Source organism: Schistocerca gregaria, chromosome X (genome assembly GCF_023897955.1).
Source record: "Schistocerca gregaria isolate iqSchGreg1 chromosome X, iqSchGreg1.2, whole genome shotgun sequence".
Lineage (NCBI taxonomy): Eukaryota > Metazoa > Arthropoda > Insecta > Orthoptera > Acrididae > Schistocerca > Schistocerca gregaria.
Window position 1 is genome coordinate 555,589,343 of NC_064931.1, and position 24,693 is coordinate 555,614,035.

The 24,693-nt window shown below is 42.5% G+C and overlaps 1 protein-coding gene across 3 annotated transcripts in view; it reads right to left on the bottom strand.

Moving 5' to 3' along the window:
- LOC126297832 (intermembrane lipid transfer protein VPS13A-like) overlaps nt 1-24,693 on the bottom strand; it is a 759,301-nt gene that overhangs the window by 685,939 nt on the left and 48,669 nt on the right. For all 3 annotated transcript variants that reach the window (XM_049989081.1, XM_049989080.1, XM_049989079.1), the window contains exon 2: nt 15,746-15,982. In XM_049989081.1, coding sequence (XP_049845038.1) covers nt 15,746-15,886 — 141 coding nt within the window. In that variant the 5' untranslated portion in view covers nt 15,887-15,982. The remainder of the gene's footprint in view (nt 1-15,745; nt 15,983-24,693) is intronic.

The following is a 24,693-nucleotide window of genomic DNA, read 5'->3' on the forward strand; positions in this document are numbered from 1 at the left end:
ATCTGGTATACTCTGATGATGTATGTGTTTGAGATTTAATAATAAATGGACGTACTGCACAGTCATCTATCTACATTCGAAAAGTGGAGAAGGGGTGGTTTAACTATGTTACTGAAGCTGGGAAACATTCTGTCGCATCATTGACTGACAACGCTTTTTTGAGTTGGACAAAGAGTTTTGTGGAGGGGCAACACCTTCTGGGTATGGCTAGCACCGAAACAGGGATCGCGTACATGACTGCAGTATGAGGAATCAGTCGAAACGGGACGTAGCTACTCCGCCACTGTGACAGATGAGTTTAAATGTAGAGGTTGTCAATCACCTTCGGACTGTAGTTTGGAAAATCTCCACAACGCAGCAAAACTCTTCCAGTTTCGTTATGTTGTAACTGACTTTTATTTAAAACCATCCAGTGTGTGTGTGGTGTTTTATGGCAGCAGCAGTAACAGCATGATTTCTATCTATGCGACGTCTAGTTTTCCGTGACAGGCCATGGATCGGAACGTGATGATGTCTTTTTAGAACCTGACACAGACCTCGAAGTCGTGGTGGATAAACAAAATATATAGCATTGTACAAAGCGTGTTGCAGCAAAAAAATAATAAAAAAATGTTTCAACAACGAGATAGTGTCACAGGGAGCGTCTCTTTGACATGGCATCGAGAGAGACTGCATTACAAATACTGGAGAAATATCTAGCGGCGGCAGAGTGAGGGAGTTGCAAATACCGGTTTCATACTACATTCCTTAACCGAATCACTTTCTAACTTTGGTAATTTTATTGCGTGTTTGCATCGTTGGCGACGTGTAACCGCACTGATGGTCTGATACTATACACTCCGGTGATCACAGTTTATATTCAGTGTCATGGTATTTGTGTGGAAAAACCCACTTCATTCAGAGCTAATGCCATACCTACATTTTTAAAGCTGGTATAGCTTTTAACATGAATACCTCTATGCGCCTGTAGAACCAAGACAGCTTGGGACGGAAATATGTCTGCAGCTCGTGGTCGTGCGGTAGAGTTCTCGCTTCCCACGCCCGGGTTCCCGGGTTCGATTCCCGGCGGGGTCAGGGATTTTCTCTGCTTCGTCATGATTAGGTGTTGCGTGCTGTTCATAGGTTAGTTAGGTTTAAATAGTTCTAGGGGACTGATGACCATAGATGTTAAGTCCCATAGTGCTCAGAGCCATTTTGATGGTAATATGGTTTTTTTTTTAACATTGACGGTTTGTGAGACGATTATGCCTCTCTTTCTAAGACACAGTGATACCAATCACAAGAAAAACTTATGAGACGTGTCCACCCATCGTTGATTTTCGGTCAGTATTATTTCTTATCGCCAGCAATCAGTTACTGACGAAGTATTATACTTAGGAGTTGGTCGATGTGTGACAGGTTCGCCATCAGCGTCAGATTTATAAAGTATGTGTTTGTGTTCCGACAGATGCAAAGGAAATTACTATGTCCAGTCGTAAGGAAGGTATGGATTTGACGTGGAAAACTGTGACAGCAATGGGGGCAGTATGTCAAGTCATAAGAATGGTACAGATATTTCTATTTCCAGAGCCATAGCCATCAGCCCAGGTGTATTTCCGTTACACAAAAGTGTTTTACATCCCAGAGCGAGAGGCCTATTGGTGGCGTTGCGGACCTTTCTAGTCGGCCGGAAGCACGCAACTGCTACAGTCGCAGGTTCGAATCCTGCCTCGGGCATGGATGTGCGTGATGTCCTTTGGTTAGTTAGGTTTAAGTAGTTCTAAGTTCTAGGGGACTGATGACCTCAGATGTTAAGTCCCATAGTGCTCAGAGCCATTTGAACCATTTTGAACCTGTATAGTCTGTGACAGCTCGTCGCTGTACCGGCACCTCCTAACCATTAAGGGATTGGATTTTCGGCAGTTTGTGATTGTGCATGCAGCAGAACGCATGTTCAACTGCAGTCTTTCAGGACGACGGTTTTTCCCGGTACATGTGCAGCATTATGACCCATTCAATAAGAGTGCTGGTTTTCACGACAATTTCGAAGTGTAATTGGAACTGCGACGCTTTTTTTCTGTCAGCTGTGATAGCGTGTATTGGCTTTGGTCAGTTGCGCTGTAGGGTGATTTTTAGCAGGTGTTTGTAGTGAACTCTGACGTCAAACAACAATAGATGCTGTATGCTTGCAGGCAATATACTTTTTTTTAAACTCCTCTCTGTACAACATCAGCATCTCGACAGTTGGACGTATTTCCCACCAAAAAGAATAAAGATAATACCTTACACCCCAGCCTTTCCCCTCCCCTCCCCCTCCCCCCAGCTTGTAGGTGTGAGGTAGAGTTTGAGTGTTTCTGTCGCTGGTTTCGAGTGGTATTGTGAAATTTTTCCCAGCAGGATAAGACCAGGTGTATGGTATCGTCAGTTTTTTGAGCTGTATTGCGATTTCAAGCCGTCCCTGTGCAGCACTATGCATATAGTTGTGTAATTAAGACCAATCTTTATGGTTAATTACGTAATTAGGAACGATATTTGAGACAGTATCCCGGCAAAAATAAATAAGGTACTCTAAGCTAACCTTTCCCTCCCGCCTCTGGACAGTCTCCACGTATTGAGGGTGCACTTAGGCTTTCAATCCAGTAGAATCAGGGTTCTAGTCGCCAACACGATGCATTTTTTACGTTCACTGAGTGTTTGTACACTGCATTATTTTTGGGGTTTAAGTGTTGTGAGCGTATTTCCATAGCATTACACATGGGTGATCTACAAGTAGATTGAACGTCTGTATGCTGTGTACTGGATTATTTCTGTAATTCACGAGTTATCTGCGTCTCTGCACATCAGTGTACTGCATTATTTAAGAGTAGTTTCCAGGTCTGTAAACTGTATATTGTGTCCCCAAGCACGTCAGGGTGAGTGTTTTGTGCCAGAATAATAGATAAACTAGGTGAAATCCGGCCCTTAAATAAATTGTTACAAAAATAAATAAAGTACACCCCTTCCTCTCCCAGCAGCCCAGTACAGGCTGATTCTCTTTCCCGCCAATTTTGCCCTCCAGACCAGTGGGGGGATGAGGAGGCTGGATGCACACATGCGGCTCAGAAAGCCACAAGATGTCATCATGCTGCTGTGCTCCTATGGACTGAACTCCACAGTCACTTGACCTATCGCGGCACCCTCAAGTGGTGGACTCTCCAATTAGCTCAGTTCTTTGGCCTGGTGGATTGGAGGCAGTTGTCTCTTGTGTGTTGGGAGCTTATACATAGGTTTTAGAAATGACAGACGATTCCAGCAGAGACAGATGTTTCCATGCATTGTGTAATGCATCTTTAATGCATCTCGATGCAAAGCATTTATTTGCAGGACCGTATTCTTCTTCTTCATATCTTCAAGCATTAATGCTGGCTTCCATTCTTCATGCAATGAGCTGTGGATGCACTCTTCGGCTGAATGAGTGCATGTAATACAGCTATTAAAACTTTCACCTGTCTGATACCAACATCTCGCTAATTGAACACATGCTCCTTCCACACCGACAGCTCAACAAGCACAGATATCTCAGCTTCTTGTGGCGGTAACAAGAAACTAAGCAATTAATGCTGTAGGTAGACAATAAATTTAAACAAATTTCTACAAATTTACACAAATTAACACAAATTTATACGAATTTATAAAAATTTAAACACGTTTAAACAAATAATATTCCAACTGAATGACATAATGGGCAGTCTCTAGTTGGGGCACCACCATACTAACTCCCCTCAGCTGCAAGAGTAAACTGTTACAGCAAAATTCCCTCCAAAATTCGAAATTCCCGCCCATTTTCGAAGAAGATGACGCGCCATCATGCAAAAAAGTCGAAAAGGGGCTTGGGTGACCCATAGAAGCACATATTTCAATTTCCCGCTAAAATTCAAACTTCCCATCAGGGCAGCGTTGCACGGAGACGTGGCACTTTCCAGCCAAAATTCAAACTACCCGCTAGGGGGCCGTGGCACTTTCCTGCCAAAAGCCGCCATCTTGAATAACGGTACTTGCGTCATCAGCTGACGTCACAGCCGCCATCTTGGATGACGTCAGTGGGGTGGCACTGGGCTAGTTACACTACTACCTTCCACCACCTTCCATCCATTAAGAACTTCAAGAGCCTGGTATCAGCGAAGAAAGTTACAGTCACAGTTTCTTAGGACATGCAGGGTTCGTTGGTGGCTGATTTCCTCACACGCCGAGAGGATGCAAATGCTGCGAGTTGTATGCCATGCTGGAATGGCTGCAAAAGGCGATTCAGAGGAAACACTGGGATTTTATTGGAATGTATTGGAACACCTTTGATACCGACCGATTGATGTGACATAGATATTAATACACTGGCCTATAGCCGGCCGGAGTCGCTGTGCGGTTCTAGGCGCTACAGTCTGGAGCCGAGCGACCGCTACAGCCCCAGGTTCGAATCCTGCCTTGGGCATGGATGTGTGTGACGTCCTTAGGTTAGTTAGGTTTAATTAGTTCTAAGTTCTAGGGAACTGATGACCTCAGAATTAATTCGCATAGTGCTCAGTGCCATTTGAACAACTGGCCTATAGCTGTTATGCAAACAAAACCTTGAAAACCGTCTATTAAGAATAGTTTTTAATCTATTCGTGAGAAAATAGTTGATGTGTAAACCTTGAAAGTTAAGTTTTGTTTCTTCTGCACACGATTCCTCAACTGCTGTCTGCTGATACAAAGTAGATGGGTGTCACGCATACAGTTTAAAACAGGGGCATTTATTTTTCAAAAGGACAAATGGTTCAAATGGCTCTGAGCACAATGGGACTTAACTTCTAAGGTCATCAGTCCCCTACAACTTAGAACTACTTAAACCTAACTGATCTAAGGACCTCACACACATCCATGCTCGAGGCAGGATTCGAACCTGCGACCGTAGTGGTCGCGCGGCTCCAGACTTTAAAGGACATCATGGTGGCTTTTGACTGAAAAAAAGATTATGAATAAATACACTCCTGGAAATGGAAAAAAGAACACATTGACACCGGTGTGTCAGACCCACCATACTTGCTCCGGACACTGCGAGAGGGCTGTACAAGCATTGATCACACGCACGGCACAGCGGAAACACCAGCAACCGCGGTGTTGGCCGTCGAATGGCGCTAGCTGCGCAGCATTTGTGCACCGCCGCCGTCAGTGTCAGCCAGTTTGCCGTGGCATACGGAGCTCCATCGCAGTCTTTAACACTGGTAGCATGCCGCGACAGCGTGGACGTGAACAGTATGTGCAGCTGACGGACTTTGAGCGAGGGCGTATAGTGGGCATGCGGGAGGCCGGGTGGAAGTACCGCCGAATTGCTCAACACATGGGGCGTGAGGTCTCCACAGTACATCGATGTTGTCGCCAGTGGTCGGCGGAAGGTGCACGTGCCCGTCGACCTGGGACCGGACCGCAGCGACGCACGGATGCACGCCAAGACCGTAGGATCCTACGCAGTGCCCTAGGGGACCGCACCGCCACTTCCCAGCAAATTAGGGACACTGTTGCTACTGGGGTATCGGCGAGGACCATTCGCAACCGTCTCCATGAAGCTGGGCTACGGTCCCGCACACCGTAAGGCCGTCTTCCGCTCATGCCCCAACATCGTGCAGCCCGCCTCCAGTGGTGTCGCGACAGGCGTGAATGGAGGGACGAATGGAGACGTGTCGTCTTCAGCGATGAGAGTCGCTTCTGCCTTGGTGCCAATGATGGTCGTATGCGTGTTTGGCGCCGTGCAGGTGAGCGCCACAATCAGGACTGCATACGACCGAGGCACACAGGGCCAACACCAGGCATCATGGTGTGGGGAGCGATCTCCTACACTGGCCGTACACCTCTGGTGATCGTCGAGGGGACACTGAATAGTGCACGGTACATCCAAACCGTCATCGAACCTATCGTTCTACCATTCCTAGACCGGCAAGGGAACTTGCTGTTCCAACAGGAAAATCACGTCCGCATGTATCCCGTGCCACCCAACGTGCTCTAGAAGGTGTAAGTCAACTACCCTGGCCAGCAAGATCTCCGGATCTGTCCCCCATTGAGCATGTTTGGGACTGGATGAAGCGTCGTCTCACGCGGTCTGCACGTCCAGCACGAACGCTGGTCCAACTGAGGCGCCAGGTGGAAATGGCATGGCAAGCCGTTCCACAGGACTACATCCAGCATCTCTACGATCGTCTCCATGGGAGAATAGCTGCCTGCATTGCTGCGAAAGGTGGATATACACTGTACTAGTGCCGACATTGTGCATGCTCTGTTGCCTGTGTCTATGTGCCTGTGGTTCTGTCAGTGTGATCATGTGATGTATCTCACCCCAGGAATGTGTCAATAAAGTTTCCCCTTCCTGGGACAATGAATTCACGGTGTTCTTATTTCAATTTCCAGGATTGTATATTGTGGAAAACGCACGGAAATACCAAGTTGGACCTTAAGATCGTCGCTCAGTCAAACGATCGCCAACATGCCTACGTGAATAGTAATGTGCAATTACATGGACAGGGCGAAGACAATGATTCCACGATCTCGCAGCAAACTATTTTTTTAAAGTCGAAAACAGAATTTCTCTGGCGTATTCCCTTTTAGTTCTGTACAATTCGACGAAAGTTTTTTTCCAGAAAGTTGACTCAATTCCCGAAGTTAGATTCTGGAATACCTACCAATATCAATCTACGGCTGCCGTTACCTCTCAACAAACTAGATAAAAAGGCAGCAATGATATTTCTCACTGAGGAACATTAAACAGTTAGGTCTGCAAAGGAATGTGAAGAAGAGCAATGGCTCAAGTTTAAAAAAAAAATAGTTGACCATGCATTGGATAGATATGTACCTAGTAGAGCCGTTCATGATGGTAAGGACCTTCTATGGTAAGTGCCACAACAAATAATCTTCTAAAGAAACAGGGACTGCTGTATAACAGATGTAAAAAAAGCGTAGGATTGTAGATAGAGACATGTTGAATAAAACGCGTTTGGCTGTCAAAAGAGCAATGCTTGAAGCCTCCAATGAGTACCGTAGCAGAACATTGTCAAATAATCTTTCATAAAGCCCAAGGAAATTCTGGTCGTATGCAAAGCCTGTTTGTGGCAGTATAGGTGTAAAACAAAGCGTAGGGCTATGGACGGAGAGGTGATGAATGAAAGCGTTTGGCTATCAACAAGGTAAGGCGTGAAGCCATCAACAACGACCGAAGCAGAATATTACCGAAAGTTCTCTCCCTTATAATGCGAACATGCCCTTTGACTGGCTGCACTACTTGTGTAATATACGATATATTCAAGGTACAGTGCTTCCTTTTAGGTTTTTAAGGTGGTTTTAAATTTCATATACTTTAATTTAAAATTATTGTGATAAAATATGTTTAACATACTCTAATTTCGATTATTTGTTGGATGTCTGCAGTGTAACATTCTTGGATCGTTGGTTTTATACTTTATATGACATGACGTATTTTTGTTTGTAACTACCACAGTGCAATTTGGTGGCTGGCTGTAACGTCTACGATGTTTACTTCAGAATCTCAGTCTCATTCTGCTAAATTACGAACATTAGCTTGTATAATCAGGGCAATTTGTAAGCTGTTTCATGTAATAATCATTTTATGCTTGACTTCCTTACATACTATTGTTCTCATGTTGATGAAGTATCGTTCTATGATATGACACGGTATAATACACTTTTGATCAAGACTCATTGAATATTACCACGGTATATGCCGTATTAACAATTTGTACAGAAAGCAGATGGCAGTTATAAGAGTAGAGGGGTGTGAAAGGGAAGCTGTGGTTGGGAAAGGAATGAGACAGGGTTGTAGCCTATTCCCGATATTATTCAATTTGTATATTGAGCAAGCAGTAAAGGAAACAAAAGAAAAGTTCGGAGTAGGTATTAAAATCCATGGAGAAGAAATAAAAACTTTGAGGTTCGCCGATGACGTTGTAATTCTGTCAGAGACAGCAAAGGACTTGGAAGAGCAGTTGAACGGAATGGACATTGTCTTGAAAGAAGGATAGAAGATGAACATCAACAAAAGCAAAACGAGGATAATGGAATGTAGTCGAATTAAGTCGGGTGATGCTGATTGAATTAAAGTAGAAAATGAGACACTTAAAGTAGTAAAGGATTTATGCTATTTGGGGAGCAAAATAACTGATGATGGTCGAAGTAGAGAGGATATAAAATTGAGACTGGCAACGGCAAGGAAAGCGTTTCTGAAGAAGAAAAATTTGTTAACTCAGAAATGTCCGTGATGGCGGTCGTTCATGGTAACGCGATGGGCAGCGCCGCGGAACCAAGTCTTAAAACTAAATCGACACACCCAGTGGGAGCGTCTGCAGATTCACCACCAGGGACAATATAACAATCACAGATAAACATGACTGGGCCTACTGGTAGAGAAAAGCTGGATCAAGCTTGGACTAAAAAGTCTAAGACAAAAATTTTTGCGGGTGTTAATGAAGGGGGGGGGGGGGTGGCACGGAGAGATTGAAGATGTAACAGTGTCTGACTCATCAATTGTCTGCAGATAATGGTAAGGGCGGAAAGAAACTACAGAAGCTGGGGATTGTGTAGTCAAGCAAAACCAAAGGGAAGAATATGAGAAGAGAGGCGAAGATTAATCTCACTCTCAGTCGAAAATTCAAACCTATTACAAGATCAGGAACAACAATTATAGGCAGCGGGACCAAGGGAACTTCATTCAGAGCCAAAAAAAGACATGTATATCCTAACAAAATTATAAAGTTGTTACTGTAAATATCAACAGAGTATCAACTAAGTTCAAGCTGTTCTTTACACAGCTCAAATAGATATAGCATTACTGCAAGAACTCGAAACTAACGATCTACATGAAATTGCAGGGTACAACATAATTCTCAATGGAGCTGAAAGTGCTGGTACAACGATATTAACAAAATACGGTGTTCAAGTGGCTGAAATTGGGAGCTTATTAAGCTGTAGGAGAATAACAGCACAAATAGAAGTACATACTTTGTAAATTTGTATGACCCATCTGCAAGCAGTCGTAGAGATGCGAGGGGCGAGTTTTTCAAACGGGTAATCGTGTGTTTTTACCAACGACAACGAAGAGGGTAGTATTTAGTGATGATTTTAACTCTGCTGTTAGCAAAAAATACCAAAAGTCAAATTTTTACAGATGCGTGGAACTCAGATACATGGTTAGAAACTTAAATATGCTTGACACGTGGGAGGCAACAAACGCTGACTCATTAATGTACATCTACCGTAAACGCGGGTTACTTGAGACCTGGAGGCTTAATTGAGCCCAAAACAGAAAAATGTTGTTTGGTTCTCTGCACACTCTCAACATCAGTGTAACGACGTAGGTTACTGCTTCGCTGGTAGGCGGCAGCACTAAGCAGACCATAGAGTAAGTCTAGGAGGTTTGGGAAGTAACCACTAGTAGCAGCACTGGTTATGCTACCTAGACACGTGTTCGTTGTTTATTTCACTCTGCAAACTTTCGTCTATAGAGATATCAGGAATATCCTAAAACTGGAGGTAAGTGCATACACTTCATATTTAGTTTATCATCAAAGCCAACTGAGGGCAGTTCATGTCCTGAATAACTTATTAATTGTACAATAAGTGGTTAAGTACAACTGGTACACGTTACCTGCAAATATGGGTTACTTGAGCCCATGGGCTCAAGTAACCTGTAACCACATTTCTTGCTGTTCAGTGTATTAATACGTTTGGGCTCAAGTTGCCCAGAAGAATTAAGGTTCCGCATTGGAAATCTTAATTTTGTAGTTGTTTTCTTTCAGGATTATCTGACGCAATGCCTTATAAATATATAAGACCACCTGGAAACTGGACATACACTGACTTTACTCCCGAAAAGTTGGAAGAATGCCTGGAAGCTGTAAGGAGTAGGAGGATGACACAGCGAGAAGCAGAGAGTGTTTATAACATTTGCAGAGCCACTGTCAAGAGGATACTAAAAAATCAACATCCAGGGAAACCAGGGCACCCGAGAGTTTTTAAGGATGAAGAGGAGCTTACGTTTGCTACCCACCTCCACATGCTGTGTGACTTTGGGTTTCCTTGCTTCGAACTTTATTTTATATTTGTCACAAAAGCTTACTTAGGAAGACAGCGACGTACCATTGGTTGTTTTAAGAATAACTTGCCTGGAAGAGATTGGATTATATCCTTTCTACATAGGAATCCCAGTCTTTCAGTTCGATTTGTAGCTAACATAAAAAGAACAAGACCAGCTGTCGATGAAAAGATTATCACTGAATACATTCAAAACGTGGGAAAACTGCTCAAGGACACCCCCCCCCCCCTTGAAAATGTCTACAACTATGACGAAACCAATATGAATGATGATCCAGGTAGGAAAAAAGTAATTTGCCAAAGGGCTACTAAATACCCCGAGCAGATTATGAACACAAGAAAATCCTACATAAGTGTAATGTTTTGTGGCAATGCAGCCAGACAGTCCATTCCACCATATATTATATATAAGGCCGAAAATTTGTGGTTAACTTGGACAGATGGTGGCCAACCTGGGGCTAGATATAACCGCAGTAAGCATGGGCGGATCGATCTAGCAGTTTTTGAGGACTGGTTTACCAGTCATCTGCTTACAATTCTTAAGAAACAAGAAGGTAAGAAGGTTGTAATTGGTGACAACCTTACTTCACACCTCAGCATCAATGTGATTCAGCTCTGTGAAGAAAACAATGTGCACTTTGTTTGTCTTCCACCTAATTCTTCCCACCTCACTCAACCACTGGATGTGACATATTTTATGCCTCTCAAAATGAGGTGGAAGGATGTTCTTGACCGTTGGAAGCAATCAGATGCAGGTAAAAGAATCGGCGTGCTTCCAAAGGATGAGTTCGCAGTACTGTTGCGAACTGTTTTAGAAGAAATTGGTCCAAACATGAAAAGCAACCTAAAGGCATGTTTCAAGAAACTGGACTGATGCCACTAGATAAAAACCAGATCACACGCCGTTTGTCAAATCAAGACAAATCCAAGGCAAACGTAGACTTGTCTATGATTGGGGATGCATTTCTTCAACGACTTCAAGAGAAGAGGGGTTAGTTTGTTACACCTCTCTCTACTAAGAGGAAAAAACTCCAAGTGCCACCTGGACAGAGTGTAAGTGTGTCTGACTTCTGCTCTACCAGTAATACCAGTGCCTCTGTGGAAAACACCCAACACCAGGAAGAAATTCCACAAATGAAAGCATCTTCAAAAACAACCAAGACCACCATACGAAAAAGAAAGTCATCCTCGCTATAGAAGCAGAAGGTGTTAGAGTCGACTGCATGGGGCCTACATTAAAAGCCTGGAGGTGGCCCAAAAGTTAGAATGTCTTGTTGTATAAATCTGAAGATGTGGTAATGACAATAGAACCCCCATAATTAATAAAAAGAGATTTGTTTTCTTTAACTGGACTCTAAACATTGTTATATCCCTACATTCTATTGTTTGTACAATATCTAAAAAGTTTTGTTCAAAATTAATGTTCAAAATTAATTTTTTCCCTTAAAATAAAGGTTTGGAAGTTCACTGGATGTTCAGAAATTATGTTGTTCAAATAACCATCAACCTAATTGGACCAAAACTGCCTTCAAATGGTAGTATCTGTGGGAATTACAGTCTGGGTTCAAGTAACCCAACTGTAAGGTTATCTTGAGTCCAAATAAAATAAAAAAATAAAAATATTTACTACGTCACAAACAATGCGTACTGCATGCTAAAGTATCCATAATAAACGATAGTTTAGTAATATAATGTGAGTATGTTGGCGAAAATATCTGTTGTGCCCATTTTAAATATAATGTCAGAAGTTTCAAAATCTGGGCTGAAGTAGCCCGTGTTTACAGTACGTCACTAGCCATTCAACGAGTAGAATAGACCGAATTTACGGTTCACAAGATTTAATATGTAACATCACTAAGTCAGAAATCTGCTCTGTAATTTTTTCCGACCATTGTGCTTATATTATCAGAATCAGTTTATAGAAGCTAACAAATTTCTGCGGAGAAATTTTGGTGCTGGAAACATGGAAGGCTTGCGTCACTAACATAAGGAAGTGCCCCAGCAGATGAAATTGGTGGGTGGATCATGCGAACCCAAGCAACGGAGATTGCTTAAACAATATGGCTACAACAAAAATGAGTAGGAGAAAAGTACAAATAAATTTAATTCGTGTGTCTCCGAGAACTTTTCCAAAATATACGAGATATAAACACTAGCAGTTTACAGGTAAAGCAGATTGAAGCACAGCTGATGTCAGTGCAAAGACAAAAACTAGAGGGTCTGAAAATGAGGTCCATAGCTGACAATGTTATACAACAGGATAAAGTGTCGCTTTACAACCTCATGTGAATATTGAATTTTACCTCAGTTATTGGGACGTATTGAAAGAAGAACTGATTAGCATATTCCACCATGCATGGAATCTCCAAAAGCTTCGCACAAAATACCACGAAGGGCTCTTCGTATTGTTACCCAAGAAATACCCGCCAACAAACATCCGATTACCTTGATGAACACCGAATACGAAATATTAGCTCGAGCAGTAAACACAAGGTTCAGTAACGTAATGAGAAACATGACAGGAGGTTACGAAACATGTGTAGTTCCGGGGCGCAGTATAACTGACATCCTGACCGACTACTGTGACAAAACAGCCATCACAGACATCTGTAACACAAGAGATTCTGTAATAGCTATTGATTTTTCAAAAGCTTTCGACCAGATCTCTCACAGTTTTCTACTAACAGCAATATGGAAATTGGTATCTGCAACATATTCTCCCAACTTGTCTGAGTCATTTTGCAAGGAGCTTAGTCCAAAATCGCGGTCAATGGGTATCTAACTGGGCCATTCAATACAAAGCGGTGAGTCCGTCAAGGTTGCCCCTACCGATGGCCCTATGCGTAATTGTGGTCGAATGTCCCCTAAAGAAACTTCACAGCCCACTGCCAGGCTTGTTCTTACTAGGAAAGACGGTATGCTGAGCATTTGCAGATGATCTGAGCATATTTGTTCGGGCACAAGACCGGCTATCGCACCCAAAATATTAACTGAACGCCTACTGTGCGGCAACAGGGCCCATGAACAACTGTAACAAACCCAAGATAGTTAATTTAGGGAAAGGTTTACTGTTGGAAGAGCAACAATGGTTATCCACGGCAACAGCGATACAAGGTCTAGGGCTAGATCACGTGTCTGACGTACAAAGGACTCAGACTACCAACTGGCGATTGATGTTGAACAAATTTAGTGCCAGCATACAGCTATATTTCAAGCGAAGTCTCGATATGATTCAGAAAGTAAGACTTGTGAAACAGTTCATCTTACAGAAAGTGTATTACATAGCACCATTTTGCTGGCACCAGCGCCAATAGCCAGAAGTCTACTATCATTGACTGTATATTTCGTATGCGGTGTAAATGTTTTTAAGGTAAACTGCAGCACGCCAACATTACCGTTTGAAGAAGGTGGGACCGAAATAATAGATATTGACACAAAATTCAAAGCTTTAATTGTAAACAGCGTCCTCAAAAAATCAAAATTCAGCCCCACTAGCTTGGCAAGTATACTTCTTAAAGCAGTTCAGCCAGAAAGCCATGTAACACCTGTCAATACTGGTAAAATACATTCAAAGCTCAGCTTTCTCAGAACCTCCATAGTCGAGAACAGTTACGTAACCCATGAAAACAAAATGTTCAATACAAAGAGATGATACCATCATATTAAGAAACTGTCAGTTCCTAACAGAATGCAAACTAAACATCCTCGTGTCAACTGGCCTGGGGCGTGGAAGAATATTCACAACAAACAACTTACGGCAGATTTTAGGGCAGAATGGTACAAAATTGTGAATGAAACGACTCCAGCGTGCACGAAGTTACTGTCAATCTTGCAGATTCACCGAATTGTGATACGTGTAATGAACAGGATACCCTTATACATCGGTTTAAATGTAACCACTCACGCGAAATCTGGAATGGACGCCACAGAAACTTACATCAATACTGCAGACGGCACCGCAATATGTCAGGGTACAAGAAGTTGTGCCACCAGACCAAAAGCTATACCCTGACCAGAAAAGCACTATGATAATCTGGCTATCGGATGAATTCGTACACTACGTGATAACGTCAGAAACACCGAGTTCATGAAATTTAACTTTAAACTGACAACATTACAACATGAACTGTGGAACAAACGAAATTATCAAAAGAATTTTGCAAACTACGTAGGAGTATTGTATCCGTGCATCTGAGATATTAAGACCAGTGTATAGACTGCTGAATACTCTCCTTTTACTTTGTAATTAAGATTAATCCTTTTACTCATTGTGTTACTTGTATTTTAACTGTATCTTACGATATCGAAGTTAGATACAGGTGGTTGAAAGGAAATACGCTACAAGGAAGATGAGAAATTAATTTTAGTTACTCCTCTAATTTTTCTGACAAATAAACAAGAACCTCAGTTTTAATAGATTACAAGCGGTTTGATTTGGGCACAATATCAATATTTTTTTGCATTTATAAAGAAGCATACATTTTGTTTTCAGAAAGAAGAGAGGCATGAGGGATTTCAGAACTTTACAATTTAAGGATGAAGAAATAAGCAACCATTAAAAGGGACTTACGACTTTTCTTTTGCAGTTCCACGAAACGGAAAATTTTTCTTATCATTTAATTTAGAATTAAAAAGAAATTTAATTTAAATAAATAACAAAAAATAAATAAGTTGTGACATGAAACGAAATATTTACATTAGTTAATTTTTTAGGTTTTCCAGGAGAATTATTATGTTTTAACAAAAAAGATAGAAGGCAGAGCACCTAGGCAGAGAAGGCAACTAAAGGGCAGCGAATGGAAAGGCTGTAAGGGGAGTGAGTGAGGTTCATAAAAAAAGGGTTAGAAGGAGATCCAGGTTCAAATCCCTGTCCGGCACAAAGGTTCAACTTGACCCATTCATATAAATCAATATCCACTGACAGCTGATGTCTTTAATTCCCTTGTATCTTGACACAAGAGTTAACCGCAACACAAAATCAACGCACAAAATGGGTTGGTTTCCTTTTGAAATGGTCCAAATAAAGCTCAGGTTTTTTTTCCTATCTGCTGTTGGTAAGCATCACTAAATGCTGCTAGCTGTTAGTTTAGTCTTCACGGAAAATTTACCGCAGTCACACTTGCACGTCCCTTCAGCTATTTCATATGCCTTTCATCTACTGTTGTCTAGTACAGTATTACGCAATTATCTGATGTTTCCACATTTGGGTACATTTTTCGGATGTATTTCACGTGGATAATTTTCCACAGAAGCTCAGCTATTGCTGAATTCAGCTGCCAATATCTTCATTGTCGAAAATTAAGGAGCAAATTCCTTTGAAAACTTACGTACATGTAGACTAATTTTAGTTGAAAATAGTATGGAAGGCCAGTGTTTCCCTTTATCCATTTCAATGGAATAAATACAAAACATTTTTAAAACCATATAAACAACTCTACACTGGCATCAAGTGAAACACAAGCAACAAAAATAAACATAATAAAATAACATTTCATTGATTCTGCCAGAGCTAGAAATTTTCTCCTTGTTTTCGTAATATAACACAATATCTAAAAAGTGTTTTTGTTTCATCAGCGGTTGAAGCTCTCCCCCAACTCCTCCCCAAACCTCAAACACAGACAGAAGAAGGATCATTATAATTAACAGATTAAATACTTACCAGAGCTTCAGGCTTGATTCTGAGATCGACAAGTTGTACATTTCCGCTGAAAATTCCAATATTTAGGCTTTCGATGTCCAGATCTTGAATGTATTTGCCGAGATAACGGTTGAGAACTGTCGCCACCACTCCCTCGAACATGGCGGATGTTTGTTGTGATCACAGCTTCTGAAGTCCCATCTCTTGCTCAGTTAGCTATCGCTAACTTCTTGTGCAATGGGTTTTATCATTTTCAACCTGAAATTCAGTAAGAAAATAGAATTTCAGTAGGCAGGTTCAGTATTTATTTTCGTCAATGGTGACGCTTACTCAACTCTGAAGTAGTCGTAAATGAGTAATAAATATACAGGGTGTAGCGGGTGTAAGTGCAGATATTTCTGTTGGTAGGTGATTACGGTGTACTTAACCTTATATCAGTATTTACGTCGTTTGCAGCCTAATAGTTGTAACTATTACAAGTTGTATGTTTTTAAATTGGGTAGTAACTCCTAGTACATTCTTGGTCAGCAGGTCAGGTGTTGAAATGTGGACAACTGGTCGCAAAACGGTTTATCTATACTGACAGGCGTATTCCACTTCGTGGTCCAGCTATGGCCATGTATAAAACATTAGGTCGTAAGGTTTGTGACGTATTTGTGGGAAGACTGTTCGTCGCAGAGAAAAAACGAGCAACACACTGATGGGTATACATACACTACGTTTTCAAAAGTATCCGGTCACCCACAAAAACACGTTTTTCACATTAGGTGTATTGTGCTGTCACCTACTGCCAGGTACTCCATATCAGCGTCCTCAGTAGTCATTAGACATCGCGAGAAAGCAGAATGGGGCTCTCCGCGGAACTCACGGACTTCGAACGTGGTCAGGTGATTGGGTGTCACTTGTGCCATACTCCTGTACGCGAGATTTCCACACTCCTAAACATCCCTAGGTCCATTGTTTCCGATGTGATACTGAAGTGGAAATGTGAAGGGACACGCATAGCACAAAAGTGCAGAGGCGGACCTCGTCTGTTGACTGACAGAGATCGCCGACAGTTGAAGAGAGTCGTAATGTGTAATAAGGCTGACATCTATCGAGACCATCACACAGGAATTCCAAACTGCATCAGAATCCACTGTAAGTACTATGACACTTAGGTAGGAGGTGAGGAAACTTGGATTTCATTGTCAAGGGGCTGCTCATAAGCCGGTAAATGCCAAAACGACGCCTCGCTTGGTGTAAGGAGCGTAAACAATGGACGATTGAACAGTGGAAAAAACGTTTTTTCGAGTGACGAATGACGGTACATAATGTGGCGGTCCGATGGATGTGTGGGTATAGCGAATGCCCGGTGAACGTTACCTGCCAGCGTGTGTAGTGCCAACAGTAAAACTCGGGGGCGGTAGTGTTATGGTGTGGTCGTGTTTTTCAAGGATGGGGCTTGCACCCCTTGTTGTTTTTTGTGGCACTACCACACCACAGGCCTACATTGATGTCTTAAACACCTTCTTGCTTTCCACTGTTGAAGAGCAATTCGGGGATGGCGATTGCATCTTTCAACACGATCGAGCACCTGTTCATAATGCACGGCCTGTGGTGGAGTGGTTACAAGACAATGTAATGGACTGGCCTGCATAGAGTCCTGATCTGAATCCTATAGAACACCTTTGGGATGTTTTGGAACGCCGACTTCGTCCCAGGCCTCGCCGACCAACATCGATACCTCTCCTCACTGGAGCATTCCGTGAAGAATGGGCTGCCATTCCCCAAGAAACCTTCCAGCACCTGATTGAACGTATGCCTGCGAGAGTGGAAGCTGTCATCAAGGCTAAGGGTGAGCCAACACCACATTGAATTCTAGCATTACCATTGGAGGGCGCAACGAACTTGTAAGTCATTTTCAGCCAGGTGTCCGGATACTTTAGATCACATAGTGTATTAACGTAAAACATATAAAAATATTTGCACTTATATCCGTTACACCCTGTATATGAGAAACACAACACAAAATTATATTAATTCCGTTAAAATATTGATATCGTGCATAATATATAGAAATATTTGTTGCAATTACTTTTTAGGAAGAGAACAACAAAATAAGGTCAAGCTTAGATATCTTCGTATTCGTTCTGGAGTGATTTTATGCGTTGCAACAATGTTGCTTCAATATCAGTTCACTATTTCCACATTTTCGCAGACCAGATACCGCTTTTAATTCAATTCGACGTTACCTTTTGCTCTGCGTATTTCCTTCTTTACTCAAATGCACAAATTATCTATGATTTTTTTATTTGTATATCTTCAGCAATATTTTTTTTAATTATCTTACTAAGAATATTTTGACCTAAAGTTTTCACCCACTGGGTAAATCTAGCAACGTCATCCAACTTTGTTCTGTTCAATAAGACGCGTGCAAATACAGACGTTGCATGCCTCTCTGCCAATCCCGTACTGACGTTTGTCTCATGCAAAAGGTGACTGAAAATTTGCACGTTTTTCGTGTCCTCAGTGAATACAGGCTTCACGTATTTCAGAGTGGGTTTTCACAAGAAGCAGGTGCATTTGTTGTTGCGCCAGTGTGAGACTTTCGACATCTGTCCTTCAGACTTAACATACCTGTTAAAATACTACTTTGAACCTATTAAGCGGTCAGACCTAGAAATATGTCCGATGTGATAGGGATCTCATATCCGTACAGTCGTTGAGATTATGTTCCGTCAGAGTGAGGTAACTGTTTAAGTGACGGCTTGTTGCCTGTTTTCGCATTGGTTATTTGTTTTAAACCACTGCTAAAAAAAGGAAGAGCAAGGAGACAGGTCCGAGTATGTGCGCCAAGGTATTTCAGTAGTATAACAGATGTGATGTGAAGTCACTTGAGAGGTATGTACCAATTTTTACGTAATTTCAAAGATGTGTCCGTGCTGTAATTCTTATCATTCAGTGATGTCATTTTACACTAATGACTAATGTTGCCTATGAGGCCTCTATTGAAAAACTGAACAAAAAATTATATACATATTTCCTGGGCCGGATACTATGTAAAGGTGGTCAATGTATACATCTACATCTACATGACTACTCTGCAATTCACATTTAAGTGCTTGGCAGAGGGTTCATCGAACCACAATCATACTATCTCTCTACTATTCCACTCCCGAACAGCGAGCGGGAAAAACGAACACCTAAACCTTTCTGTACGAGCTCTGATTTCTCTTATTTTATTTTGATGATCATTCCTACCTATGTAGGTTGGGCTCAACAAAATATTTTCGCATTCGGAAGAGAAAGTTGGTGACTGAAATTTCGTAAAAAGGTCTCGCCGCGACGAAAAACGTCTATGCTGTAATGACTTCCATTCCAACTCGTGTATCATATCTGCCACACTCTCTCCCCTATAACGTGATAATACAAAACGAGCTGCCCTTTTTTGCACCCTTTCGATGTCCTCCGTCAATCCCACCTGGTAAGGATCCCACACCGCGCAGCAATATTCTAACAGAGGACGAACGAGTGTAGTGTAAGCTGTCTCTTTAGTGGACTTGTTGCATCTTCTAAGTGTCCTGCCAATGAAACGCAACCTTTGGCTCGCCTTCCCGACAATATTATCTATGTGGTCCTTCCAACTGAAGTTGTTCGTAATTTTAACACCCAGGTACTTAGTTGAATTGACAGCCTTGAGAAATGTACTATTTATCGAGTAATCGAATTCCAACGGATTTCTTTTGGAACTCATGTGGATCATCTCACACTTTTCGTTATTTAGCGTCAACTGCCACCTGACACACCATACAGCAATCTTTTCGGAATCGCTTTGCAACTGATACTGGTCTTCGGATGACCTTACTAGATGGTAAATTACAGCATCATCTGCGAACAATCTAAGAGAACTGCTCAGATTGTCACCCAGGTCATTTATATAGATCAGGAACAGCAGAGGTCCCAGGACGCTTCCCTGGGGAACACCTGATATCACTTCAGTTTTACTCGATGATTTGCCGTCTATTACTACGAACTGCGACCTTCCTGACAGGAAATCACGAATCCAGTCGCACAACTGAGACGAAACCCCATAGCTCCGCAGCTTGATTAGAAGTCGCTTGTGAGGAACGGTGTCAAAAGCTTTCCGGAAATCTAGAAATACGGAATCAGCTTGAGATCCCCTGTCGATAGCGGCCATTACTTCGTGAGAATAAAGAGCTAGCTGCGTTGCACAAAAGCGATGTTTTCTGAAGCCATGCTGATTACGTGTCAATAGATCGTTCCCTTCGAGGTGATTCATAATGTTTGAATACAGTATATGCTCCATTCGTCTTCCCTGGTGAAGGAATTTCGGAAAACTGCGTTCAATAACTCCGCTTTAGCGGCACAGTCGTCGGTAACAGTACCATCGGCACTGCGCAGCGTAGGTATTGACTGCGTCTTGCCGCTTGTGTACTTTACATACGACGTCTGTAAATTTTAGCCCATCTTCGGGATTTCGCGTTCTTCTGAACTTCGCATGCTTTTTCTGTTGCCTCTGCAACAGCGTTCGGACCTTTTTTGTGTACCACGGGGGATCCGTTCCATCTCTTACCAATTTATGAGGTATGAATATCTCAATTGCTGTTGCTACTATATCTTTGAATTTGAGCCACATCTCGTCTACATTCGCATAGTCAGTTCGGAAGGGTGGTCCATTGATGGTGACCGGGCCAAATATCTCACGAAATAAGCATCAAACGAGAAAGCTACAAAAAACTGAACTTGTCTAGCTTGATGGGGGAAACCGCATGGCGCTATGGTTGGGCCGCTAGATGGTGCTGCCACTGGTCAAACGGATATCAACTACGTTTTTTTTTTAATTGGAACCCCCATATTTTATTACATATTCGTGTAGTACGTAAAGAAATACGAATGTTTTAGTTGGACCACTTTTTTCGCTTTATGATAGATGGCGCTGTAATAGTCACGAACGTATAAGTACAAGGTATCACGTAACATTCCGCCAGTGCGGACGGTATTTGGTTCGTGATACATTACCCGTGTTAAAATGGACCGTTTAGCAATTGCGGAAAAGGTCGATATAGTGACGATGTATGGCTTTGTGATCAAAATGCCCAATGGGCGTGTGCTATGTATGCTGCTCGGTATCCTGGACGACATCATCCAAGTGTCCGGGCCGTTCGCCGGATAGTTACATTATTTAAGGAAACAGCCACATGTGAATCGTCAACGACGACCTGCAACAAATGATGATACCCAAGTAGGTGTTTTAGCTTCTGTCGCGGCTAATCCGCACATCAGTAGCAGACAAACAGCGCGAGAATCGGGAATCTCAAAAACGTCGGTGTTGAGAATGCTACATCAACATCGATTGCACCCGTACCATGTTTCAATGCACCAGGAATTGCATGGCAATGACTTTGAACGTCGTGCACAGTTCTGCCACTGGACACAAGAGAAATTACGGGACGATGACAGATTTTTTTCACACGTTCTATTTGGCGACGAAGCGTCATTCTCCAACAGCGGTAACGTAAACCGGTACAATATGCACTATTGGGCAACGGAAAATCCACGATGGCTGCGACAAGTGGAACATCAGCGACCTTGGCGGGTTAATGTATGGTGCAGCATTATGGGAGGAAGTATAACTGTCCCCCAGTTTATCAATGACAATCTAAATGGTGCAATGTATGCTGATTCCCTACGTAATGTTCTACCGATGTTACTACAAGATGTTTCACTGCATGACAGAATGGCAATGTACTTCCAACATGATGGATGTCCGGCACATAGCTGGCGTGTGGTTGAAGCGGTATTGAATAGCATGACAGGTGGATTGGTCGTCGAAGCACCATACGATGGCCCGCACTTTCACCGGATCCGACGTCTCCGGATTTCTTTCTGTGGGGAAAGTTGAAGGATATTTGCTATCGTGATCAACCGACAACGCCTGACAACATGCGTCAGGTCATTGTCAATGCACGTGCGAACATTACGGAAGGCGAACTACTCGCTGTTGAGAGGAATGTCGTTACACATATTGCCAAATGCATTGAGGTTGAGGGACATCATTTCGAGCATTTATTGCATTAATGTGGTATTTACAGGTAATCACGCTGTAACAGCATGCGTTCTCAGAAATGATGAGTTCACAAAGGTACATGTATCAATTTGGAACAACCGAAATAAAAAGTTCAAACGTACCTACGTTCTATTTGTAATTTAAAAAACCTACCTGTTACCAACTGTTCGTCTGAAGTTGTGAGCCATGTGTTTGTGACGATTACAGCGCCATCTATCACAAAGCGAAAAAAGTGGTGCAACTAAAACGGTCATATTTCCTTACGTACTACACGAATATGTAATAAAAATGAGGTTTCCTATTTTTTTAAAACGCAGTTGATATCTTTTTGACCTATGGCAGCGCCAGCTAGCAGGTCAACCATAGCACCATCTGGTTCCCCCTTCAAGCTAGACAAGTTTCGTTCTTTGTAGTTCTTTCGTTTGACGCTTATTTCGTGAGATGTTTGGCCCGGTCACGATCAACGGACCACCCTATATATATATATATATATATATATATATATATATATATATATATATATATATATATATATATATATATATATATATATATCTTAAGTGTCTTATAATAAGAAATTTATTCAAGGCAGTCACACACAGACTGGCGCGTCCCACCTTTACGTGACGATTTCCTATTGGCTCCTCTCCCCTACAGCAAGAGATTTGCTTTTGTGTTTAAAACAGATGTTATTTTATGGTTTTTGATTGGACACACATTTTCTTGTAATCTTTCACTGCCTCCAGGTCGCGTCTTTGTCATTCTTCATGGGATTATAATAATTATGATTAAGTCTTAAGTATTACTGCTGACCAGTGTTGCAACCTGGTGGGCTACTTATCTTCCTGAATGCCTCAAAAATGGTTGAAATGGCTCTAAGCACTATGGGACTTAACATCTGAGGTCATCAGTCCCCTAGAACGTAGAGCTACGTAAACCTAACTAACCTAAGGACATCACAGACATCCATGCCCGAGGCAGGATTCGAGGAGGAGGAGGAGGAGGAGGAGGAGGAGATTAGTGTTTAACGTCCCGTCGACAACGAGGTCATTAGAGACGGAGCGCAAGCTCGGTTGAGGGAAGGATGGGGTAGGAAGTCGGCCGTGCCCTTTCGAAGGAACCATCCCGGCATTTGCCTGAAGTGATGTAGGGAAATCACGGAAAACCTAAATCAGGATGGCCGGACGCGGGATTGAACCGTCGTCCTCCCGAATGCGAGTCCAGTGTGTTAACCACTGCGCCACCTCGCTCGGTCTTGGCAGGATTCGAACCTGCGACCGTAGCAGCAGCGCGGTTCCTGACTGAAGCGCCTAGAACCGCTCGACCACAGCGGCCGGGTCCTGAATGGCGAAGCCGCCTTAATGATTCAGTTTCTCATAGTCTCACGGATGAGATATTCGATTCCATATCTATGTTGACGTGTTTTCCTTAACGTTGGCATGTTTTCACACTGTATTTCGATTTATTCCCTGTTTATTCTTAGTGGCCAGATAACTTCTACTCCTATTATGCATTCTGCGTAATTTGCAGCTCTTTATGAATTTTTTCAGATTGATTTGATGATGTATGAATCGAATGGCGTCGGTAAGAAGAGCAGTCACTTCAGAACCTGTAACTTCCTTGTATTTCTTATAGTGTCCATTACAACAGTGATACAACTTTCAAATTTCAGTAGTATGTCTAAAATGACCGGAACTAATGAAAAACCGTCAGAAATAACGTTGCTTAGAAAGTGATAAAACATAAGACCCAAATTTTATGTCACTAGTTTTTCGTTTCGTTAGGATTATGATCCCGATCGTTACGAGGTTATTATAATCGGAGCAACGGCTCGTTTCGACAAAATGTATGAGAAGAAATCTCAGCAGTGATCCTGAATAATGGAAAACCGACATGAGTGCTAACAGCACGGCGTTTGAGCATGTCTCCTTCCGAACACAACTCTTTTTCAGCCTACCTGACAATTGCTCTTCATATGGGGTTTGCACAACTAGTACAGAACGACTGCGCGCAACGGAGGATGACGTGAAAACTCTGAAACAAATCGGGATGATTCTCGCAAAATACGGAGGCCGAAAAGCTAAAGTAATGCCTTTATTGGTTTAAATTCTTTGTTTATATCGCATTGGTCTGTCGATGATTTCCCGGGAAGCCGTTGCCAGTGATACATAACAAACATGGGAAGAATAGTCTTTTCACTTACAATGTTGTTCATTTTGGGTGCAAGTGCTTACCTTTCACTACTTCTATGCTTAACGTCAGCTTTTGTTGACACTTACGATTGTGTGTATGTGAGGGGAGGGGGGGGGGGTATTCGGTATTCACTCATCGTAGAAATTTGCTGCCTGTGAACATAAAGAGCTAGTGATAGTTTTTTTCTTCAATTTTTACACTGTTATTGTGAAACCTCTGACCTATCTTCTTGCAGTACATTACCACGAATAGCTATCATTTTTATGGCCATTCACTTCATTCTTCATCGTGAACGTTCTCGTAGAGTTATCTAAATTTTCACAACACCCTAAAAACCAGTTATTCCCTCACTGTTCAGTCGCCGCAAATCTCGTGGATGCGGAGACTAACGTGTGCTGCGATCACATTTGGTGCATCGCTTCCAGAATCTACCACACGGAGGCCGTTAATGTTCCCCGAGACCCGTCAGCACTCGTTCTTACGTCACACTAAATTTCTGGTACCCCGTCCCAGCGAGTCTGATGTCTCGCCAGACGACACGGAAATCGATGACGGCCAGTAGGCGGCGCGGCTTCGTCTGCGGACACTGCTGTCGCACCCGTCGGGGCCTAGCGGCGCCGACAACTTTCCGTTAAGGCGGGCAACACGGCGGCTCCGTTGTCAGTTGTGACTACTCTGCGCTACGGTATTGATGTCGCGACACATC